At 46.1% G+C, this 9,533-nt stretch overlaps 1 protein-coding gene across 1 annotated transcript; it reads left to right on the top strand.

Moving 5' to 3' along the window:
* Positions 1-2,946: 2,946 nt before the first annotated feature.
* Positions 2,947-3,587, top strand: LOC135094311 (uncharacterized). Its single transcript, XM_063994308.1, has 2 exons — positions 2,947-3,099; positions 3,192-3,587. The coding sequence occupies exons 1-2, from the start codon at positions 2,947-2,949 to the stop codon at positions 3,585-3,587; spliced, it is 549 nt and encodes a 182-aa protein (XP_063850378.1).
* Positions 3,588-9,533: the final 5,946 nt, after the last annotated feature.

The raw sequence follows: 9,533 nt of genomic DNA, 5'->3' as shown, positions 1-9,533 counted from the left end.
CCTCAAAATCCCCGATAAAGGCGTCCGCCCGTCTCGCTTCGCTCCCGGTTCCCCTCCGCTGTCTGCTGGTCAAAAAGCCAGCGCGGCGAGGGAGCGCGCGTCATCGGGGATCCATCCGCAGGGTTCGCGCCAGCTCCGCGCTGTGGGGTGTGGCACGCTGATGCGACGGTGGGTTCAAAACGGCCTGACGTGCCTGTGAGGGTTGGATTACGTGGTGGCGGCGGTTTTACCCCTCTCGCCCCTCTTGCCGAGAGCTCGGACCGGCGTGTCTCCGGCCCTTCCGTGGAACGCGCTAGGCTGCGTGGGCGCGGGAGCTCCGGCTCTCTCTACCGCCGGTCCTCGTTGGCCAGTTAGGTAGTAGCAGCAGCCGTCTCCTGCTCCAAAACCTACTTCGGCTGGCGCCCAGCGATAAACTCAGAACTGGCACGGACCAGGGGAATCCGACTGTCTAATTAAAACAAAGCATTGCGATGGTCAGAGATGGATGTTGACGCAATGTGATTTCTGCCCAGTGCTCTGAATGTCAAAGTGAAGAGATTCAACCAAACGCGGGTAAACGGCGGGAGTAACTATGATCTGATTTCGTAGCATCTGGCAACGTAAGTCGTTTTGCGCACAGCTTTGCCTTATTCTAAGTTATAGATCGTAGTTAAAGGGAAAGGGCCTCCTCGTGGCCTCTTGCTGGGCAACAATCATTAAGTCTTGGAATCGATCCTCGAATTAACGATTGGCTAACACTTTCCCTCCTCTAGGTGTATTCCTAGTGATTGCTGCCTTTAAGTCGATCCTCTAAACTTGTGGTTGCAAATATAGCCTCCACGATGGCAGCGTTAAATGCGGGCGACAGAAGTCCCTCATGCCCGACATGTCAAAAGCGCTTTGCGAATTTTCGCGGGCGCCGGGTTCATGAAAGATCGCAGCACCCCGTCGTCTTCCACGAGGCGGAGGTGGGGGCTCTTACTACCGGGATCCGTAAGGCGAGGTGGGACCCCGAAGAGCTGGCTATGATGGCTAACTTTGAGGCCAAAAATCAGCGGGCCCGTAACATCATCCAGCTTATAAGGGAGCAAGTGCTTCCCCACCGGTCACTAGAGGCCATTAAGGGAGCATGCCGGGCAGAAACCTACAGGGCCCGGGTGCGTCAGGCATCCCTTGAGCCTCAAAGGGCTAATTCTATGCCGGTGGCCTTGAGTCCCACTTCGCCCAAAGTAACATCTCCCATTAGCCCCAGTACTCCTATTACATCTCGGAGTTCTGCCTCCGGTGGTTCCCAGCAACCTCTTCCTCATATTAGGCCCGAGGATGAAGTCCACGCTTGCGTGCAGCAAATATCAAATTACCGTGGCATTTCCGTCCCTACCTGCATAGAGGATGTGGAGCACCAAGTAGACTCATGGTGCCCACCACGTGCATATGCCTATAAGCCACCGGGTGTGGGCAGCCCGGTGAGCCAAACTAAGAAAGCAAAAGAAAAACGCGACTATAGAAGAATTTAGAGGTTATGGCGTAAAGAGAGAGGCCGGGCTGTCAAGGAAATACTTACAGGTATTCCTGATGGCGTCCCCCCCCCATCCCGCCCAATATGAAGGCCTATTGGGCTGGCCTTTTTAGTAGAACATCAAATGTTGAGCCACGGTCACCTACTGCTATTAGACCCACCCTTGATGCTGCTGGTCCGATAAATGAGAATGAGATATGGCATGCCATTAAGTCCACTAAGGCTGCCACTGCCCCCGGACCAGACGGCAGGGCGCTACAGGAGATCAGAGCCCTCGTCACTTCGAAGCTAGGTTGGGCCATGAACACCCTACTGCTTCTCAAATATGTCCCTAGGAGTTGGGCTATGGAAAGAACAACACTCATTCCCAAAAAACCTGATGCAAAAGACCCAAGTGATTTTCGCCCTATCACAATAACATCAATATTGCTCAGGTTATTTAATAAGATCATAGCAGGAAGGCTCATGGCAGCAGCACCCTTGCCTGCATCGCAGAAAGGCTTTGCGCCAGAGGAGGGTGTGGCGGCCAACATCCTCCTCATACAAGAACTTATTAAAAACGCCACGGCCCATAACACCAACCTCTGTGTCGCTTTTATTGATTTTAAGAAAGCTTTCGACTCAGTGAGTCACCCCTCTCTGATAGCCGCCACCAGAAGATGGGGTTTTCCGCCTGTACTCACTGAGCTGGTTTTTAACCTGTATAAAAAGGCATGCACAAATATTATGGGGGATAATATTGCCATCAAAAGGGGAGTGCTGCAGGGAGACCTTCTGTCACCCTATCTATTTAACATTACCTTGGATTGGGCACTCTCCTTAGTACCAGCAGACGTTGGGGTGCGTCTAGCTGATACTCCCCTCACGCATATCGTTTATGCAGATGATGTTGCACTTACAGTATTCACTCCCCGGGGCCTTCAAACCTCTACTGATGCGCTGGTCATTGAGGCTGGGAGGGTTAGGCTGGAAATGGGCCACAATAAATATGCAACATTTAACATCATGGGGGACGGAAATTGGAAGAGGTGGTTGGTTGTCTCCTCCACCGGTTTTTACGCCGGAGGTAAGAGATTGAGGGCAATGAGGCCTTCTGAGACATATAAATACCTTGGATTGGAAGTGGGTCCGCCCATGGGTCGCGCTGAGCCAAGGCGGGCCCTTGCTGCCCTGATCAGACTTGGGAGTACTCCAGAGAACCCCTCTGAAACCACAGCAGAAATTATGGGCTGTGAAGTTTGTACTAATACCCAAACACCAGTACACAAGGATACTGGGCAAGACACCTAAAGGCACTCTAAAGAGATTTGATATGGAAATAAGAACGTTCCTAAAAAAGGCGATCCATCTGCCGCGGGACACCCCGAATGCCGCATTCTATGCTGGTGGCTAGTGCGTTGCTCCTCACCCCCAGTTTAACATCAAAGGAGCTTCGCGAAGCAGCGGCTATGCGCCACAAAGATGAGCTATATGCCATGGCGGACGGCAGGGGCCTCTCAGGCACAGACCGTTCTCCGCCCACCCATGAGTGGGTGGATGATGGGACAAGCCTAATGAGAGGCTCCACATATATACATGCAATAAAAACCCGCTTTGGCGTGGTGAGCACGAGGCTACGCTTCTCCAGGGGAAGACCTGACGCGACCTGAGGACCAACTGCCACGACCGGGTCCTCTCCTTATTGATTAAACAGCTGTCAAAGAACTATAAAGTTCTCAAAGAGCCATCAATACAAACATCTGCAGGCTTGAGAAAACCTGATGTCATAATATGGGACCGGCAACAGTCTGTGGTGCTAGACGTGCAAATTGTCTCAGACTCATCAGCCGGAGACATATTGGACCATGCCCACGGACTGAAGCGGTCCTATTATGACACTGGGGAAATCCGGGCCTGGGCATTAGAACAGACGGGCAGCACCCCTGTGTTCACCACCCTTACCATGAATTTGCGCGGCATCATGGCCACCCCTTCCTATTTGGCTCTTAAGAGCCTCAAACTTACCAAGGCTGAGCTCCGCCTCTTAGCCGTCCGGGGGATGGAGGGGTTCGTTGCGACCCTCAGGGCCCACCGAGATATCGGAGGGTAGGGCTGACGTCTAAACCTTGCATAGTGATCTAGTCCACCGAAGTTCTCGGGCAAACCGCTCCAAGCCCCACTCTCCTACTTCTCTGGTGACGGTCCAGGTCTCGTTTTTGTTATGTTTATTTGCCAGTATGTATTCCAATACATAGTTCTCCAAGGTATTATTTATTTTATATTTTGCCAGCTTTACAGGAATCATTTTTATACTTACTTATTTATATATTTCTATGACATCTGGCTGAAGTCCAACCTGAAAAGGAAAAAAAAACACTTAAAATAATAAAATCAAAATACAAAATGAGTTAAAAGAAAAGAAAGGGAGTAAGGGGTTAAAGTAAGCGCAAAAAAAAAGGCAAATGCCTTGTCATCTAATTAGTGATGCGCATGAATGGATTAACGAGACTCCCACTGTCCCTATCTACTATCCAGCGAACCCACAGGCAGGGGAACGGGCCTGCGTTTAACAGCGGGGAAAGAAGACCCTGTTGAGCTTAGGAACCATACAATATATATAAATATATATATATATATATATATATATATATATATATATATATATATATATATATATATATATATATATATATATATATATATAAATTGTTGTATGGGGCGTAAAGAAGGAGATGGGAAGAGAGGTATTTTCCTGATTTTCCTTTGAATGACTACTGCTTTCGTGTCAGTGATCCATCTATGTATGCCGAGCGCATAACATAGGTCATAGTGTCTGGCATAGAAGCGTACATTTCTTACTCTTTTTCTCGACCTAAACCTTCCAAACCTTTGTTTAACACAGCCTGTTCTCGTGCTATACATGATAGAGAGGTGGCCCACAAAAGAACTTAAGCCTTCCATCACCAGAATCTCATGCACTTTATATTTTTGCCCGGAACCATGCCAAGTTCATTCATTAATTAATAGAGAGTGTCGATCTTTCAAGATCTAATTCCCCTCGTGACTTATGGCTTCTAGCCATAGATATCTCCAATAACTTTGCTTCTTCTTCTTCTTTCCTTCCTTTATTTCAATTACTGCTATCACATCCATCTCTAAAACCTTTGCTAAAATCTCTACCTTAAACGATTCAAGGCTTGCTCCTCTCTCTCTTCCACTCTCTGATTACTTCATGCTACCTAATAAAATTTTTCGCAAATATGTTTTCCATGCCCTCGCTGGCCTAATCCCTCGGAGGGTTTATGGACCCAATGGAGTCCCTCATATTGTTTTCCGAAACTGCGCCTCTGTGCTTGCATCTTGCCTAGTCAAACTCTTTAAGCTTTGTTTTATCAACATATATCTTTCCTTCTTGCTGGAAGTTTGTCTACATTCAGCCTGTTTAAAAAAAGAGTGACCGTTCTATTCCCTCAAACTATTGCTTTAATTTCCTGCCCATCTAAAGTTTTTTATTCTATCATCAGCCGGAAGATTCTTAAACATCTATCACTTCATTCACGTTGTAATAAACGGCTCGAAATCTGAGTGGGGTCATGTAATTAGTGGGGTGCCACAGGTATCAGTATTAGGGCCATTGTTATTTCTAATATATATCAATGACTTGGATAGTGGAGTTAGTAGTGATGTTAGTAAATTTGCGGATGACACAAAGATAGTTAGATTAATTAGGTCAGAATCGGATGCCATCGCCTTGCAGGCAGATTTAGATAGAATAAATGAATGGACGGATAGATGGCAAATGAAATTTAATATCAATAAATACAAAGTACTTAGCGTAGGTAGTGGAAACCCACACAATAGGTACAGATTAAACAACCAAACTCTGGTAGGTACAGGGTACGAGAAAGATTTATGAGTTATAGTTAGCTCTGAACTCCATCTAGGGAAACAATGCATAGAAGCCAGAAACAGGGCAAATAGAGTACTAGGATTCATTTTTAGGAGTGTTAAAAGTAGAAGGCCGGAAGTAATATTAAAGTTATACTTGGCGCTGGTCAGACCTTATCTAGACTATGCTGTGGAGTTCTGGTCCCCACATTACAGGAAAGATATAGGTCTATTAGAGTCAGTACAGAGGAGAATGACTAAAAGGATACAAGGAATGAGGAGTATTCCTTACGAGGCGAGATTGAAGTTGTTAAATTTACATTCTTTAGAGAGACGTAGGTTAAGAGGGGACCTGATAGAAGTCTTTAAGTGGTATAAGGGTTATAACAAGGGGGATGTAGGCAAAATTCTTAGGATCAGCAACCAGGGTAGAAGAAGAAATAACGGGTTCATGCTTGAAAAATTTAGGTTTAGGAAGGAGAGAGGAAAAAATTGGTTCTCAAAATAGAGTGGTAGATGAGTGGAACGGACTCAGTAAACATGTTGTTTGTCCTAGTCCTAGGACACTAGAGAGCTTTAAGAGAAGATTAGACAGGTTTATGGATGGGGATAATAGATGGAAATAGGTAGGTATATTTCATACATGGACTGCCACGTGTAAGCCTTCTTGCAGCTTCCCTTATTTCTTATGTTCTTATGCTCATAACATCCTATATAATCGCCAGTATGGATTCCGTCAATACCGCTCTACTGGTGATCTGGCTTTCCTTACTGGATCTTAGTCATCCTCTTTTAGAGATTTTGGTGAAACTTTTGCTGTTGCCTTAGACATATCAAAAGCTTTTGATAGAGTCTGGCACAAAGTTTTAATTTCCAAACTACCCTCCTACGGCTTCTATCCTTCTCTCTGTAACTTCATCTCAAGTTTCCGTTTTGACCGTTCTGTTGTTGATGTGGTAGACCGTCACTGTTCTTCTCTTATATCTATTAACATTGTTGTTCCTCAGGGTTCTGTCCTGTCACTCACTCTCCTCTTGTTATTCAACAATGATCTAAACCAAACTTCTTGTCCTATCCATTCTTGCGCTGATGATACCACCCTGCACTTTTGCACATCTTTTCATAGACGTAGAACCCTTCAGGAAGGAAACATTTCACTCAGGGAAGCCAGTTAGCCTGACTTCTGATCTTTCTAAAATTTCTGATTGGGGCAGAGCAAACTTGGTATTATTCAGTGCCTTAAAAACTCAATTCCTCAATCTATCAATTCGACACATCCTTCCAGACAACTATCACTTGTTCTTGAATGACACTCAACTGTCCCCTCTTCTACACTGATCATCCTTTACTTATAATCTAAACTGGAAACTTCACATTTCATCTCTATCTAAAACAGCTTCTATGAATTTAGGTGTTCTGAGACGTCTCCGCCAGTTTTTCTCAGCTGCTAACTCTGTATAAGGGCCTTATCTGTCCATGTACGAGTATGGAGTATACTTCACATATCTGGGCGGTTCATACCGCTATTCTAGACAGGATGGAATCAAAAGCTTTTCGTCTCATCAATTCCTCTCCTTTAACTGACTGTGTTCAGCCTCTCTTTCATCTCCGCAATGTTGCATTTGTAGCTATCTCCTGCCGCTATTTTCTTGCTAATTGCTCTTCTGATCTTGCTAACTACATGCGTCCCCTCCTTCCGCCGCCTTGCTGCACAAGATTTTCTTCTTTCTCTCAGCCGTATTCTGTCCACCTCTCTAATGCAAGAGTTAACCAGTATTCTCAGTCATTCATCCCTTTCTCTCGTAAACTCTGGAACTCCCTGCCTGCTTCTGTATTTCCACCTTCCTATGACTTGTAATCCTTCAAGAGGGAGGTTTGAAGACACTTATCCTTCAATTCTTGACTACTGCCCCTGTCCCCTGTGTTAGACCCTGTTCTGGGACTGGCATCTCATTGGGCTTTTTTTTTTTAATTGGATTTTTGGATGGGCTGGTGATAGTATGTCTAGACGCGTAGCAGGCGCCGGTTTCTCAGGAAGTCCGCATTATAGTAGTGACTTTAGTAATAAGTCTTAGCGAGTAAGCCCCATTGACAAGTCTCCACCCAGATCTCGACGGAGAGGGACTGGAAGCATGCAACACAGCACTTCCAGATACAATGCACCCCCAATGTGTTATTGTAAGAACACAGGACACATTGAATTTAATTATCCTAAGTTATTGACAACCACGGCGTCCAAACCTCCCAGAAAACGGTGGCTTTGATTGTGTCTCATGTCTGAGACCAGGAGAGTGATGAGGTCTGGCTGGTGTTCGGTTGTGAAGGCCGGGAGTACTACCCCCTTATCTGTTGATATCTCACTGTCCCCTGTGAAATCTGGTGCCATCCATTTTTTTGTAAGGGTGCTGTTGAAATTACTTGGGTTGAGTACCCCGTTAAAGTTTTGAGAGACAGCCGCACAGCAGTCGCTGTGCAGGAATGTTACTGGGACGCAAGTTGCCTCCGACAAATATGTATGGTGCCGGGGAATTGGTGACGTGGAGAGCTTCGCCACGGTGAAGATGAAGCTTGTGTGCCCGATAATGACCCCCAGAGGCGCGGTTGGCACTAGCGAAAGACCTGGTGTTGATTTCCTTTTAGGGAATGTGACCTGGCATGTGGGAGAGTTTGGGTGCAATCCCCATCCGCGGACCCCGTCCCAGATGTAGAGGCTGCTGAGAGTGCTGACTGTTTTTACTCGTCCTTAGGCGAGGCGAGCACCCCGGCGTCGGGAGCTCGCGGCTTCTGTGACTCCTGGGATCGAGTGCAATAAAGCGGGGTCGCCACAAGAGGAGTGCTGTTTTTTGTGTTGATGCCGCAGTGGAGGCAGTGCCCAGAGACCTGTCTCGTTGCTGGCAAGGGTCCGGGCGAGTCATAGTTAGACTCGTCCCTGAGTCATTGTGCTGGGACTGACTGCAGAAGCACAGAGCCACTGCAGAAGGCACATGACTTTGATGAGAGTGTTGCCGAGGGAGAGGCTGGAGTGTTGGGTTTAGATAGTTTATTTGATGGCTTGTCTCACCCTGCGGAGCCTCTCGTAGGTGACACTCAGTCGGAGTTGCTTCCTGGAGTAGAGGCTGTGGGCGCTGGTAGTTAGTCCGCGGCCCAATCTGTTGTGTCTGGTGTGTTAAGGATCACTGCCAAGGGCGGGGAGACTCCAAACTCCAAACTGCTACGGAGGAGGGAGTTTCCTCCCATGCGGAGTGTACCGGAGGTTGGAGGCAGGCTAGGACCAGGCACGGTGGGTATTAGCTCACGTAGTGAGCCACCCGTGCTGATAGCTGCTGCTACAGCTGTCAGTGTACACAAGGAGGGTTCTATTCCTCAGGGAAGTGTTGTAGCTCTACTTGCCAAAGCAGGAGTGGATGGCGAGGAAGCAGAGGGTCGGGCGGATTTTGTAATGGAGGATAGCAATATTTTGTCTAGCCGGCGGAAAAAGGAGGACACAGGTTTGGAGCTCCAGTTTGTTTTGTTATCCACAGTTAAGGAGGAACGGGTGCAGATAGCACGTAGCGGTCTGGTGTTTGGTCGTTTTGGAGTCAGGATGACTAGGGAGTGTTTCTCGCGGTTTTGGTGGCTGGGGTGGGTACGTTTGTTACCTGTAACTGCGTTTCTCAGGTTAGATGATCGCTCCACCTCTTTAAATTATTTGCGTGTAACACTAATTCTATTTTTTTCGAAATCTTTTCAAACCTGTATCGTCAAAAAGACTCTCTCTCTCTCTCTCTCTCTCTCTCTCTCTCTCTCTCTCTCTTTTCTGACGTACCAATTCAGAATCTTTCTGATCGGTAAAGGCCGATCCACTGGTGATTTTGTTGTTACTTTTTTTTTACATAATCTATAATAATTTATAATAATTTATAATATTTCCTTATATCGCTTAATTTTTTAAAATTTCCTTACATGGCTTTTATCCATCTAATTACACCTTTTTTTTAAATGAGGTTTCACGACGCTCTATGGTCTGAGTATAGTGTCCTGTAACTTCTAAACAATGACGTTAAAAGCATTTAACTATTGAATGTTTCCGACTTTCAATCTTTCATATCTGAGAATATATATATATATATATATATATATATATATATATATATATATATATATATATATATATATATATATATATATA

This window comes from Scylla paramamosain, chromosome 45 (genome assembly GCF_035594125.1).
Source record: "Scylla paramamosain isolate STU-SP2022 chromosome 45, ASM3559412v1, whole genome shotgun sequence".
Taxonomy (NCBI): Eukaryota; Metazoa; Arthropoda; class Malacostraca; order Decapoda; family Portunidae; genus Scylla; species Scylla paramamosain.
This window is presented reverse-complemented; position numbering and strand designations above follow the sequence as displayed.

What these genes read in the sequence shown, in the direction of transcription:
- LOC135094311 (XM_063994308.1), top strand. Translation starts at nt 2,947, where the DNA reads ATGCGCCACAAAGATGAGCTATATGCCATGGCGGACGGCAGGGGCCTC. An exon ending in TAAAAACCCGCTTTGGCGTG is followed by an intron (nt 3,100 to 3,191) that starts GTGAGCACGAGG and finishes TTGATTAAACAG; the next exon opens with CTGTCAAAGAACTATAAAGT.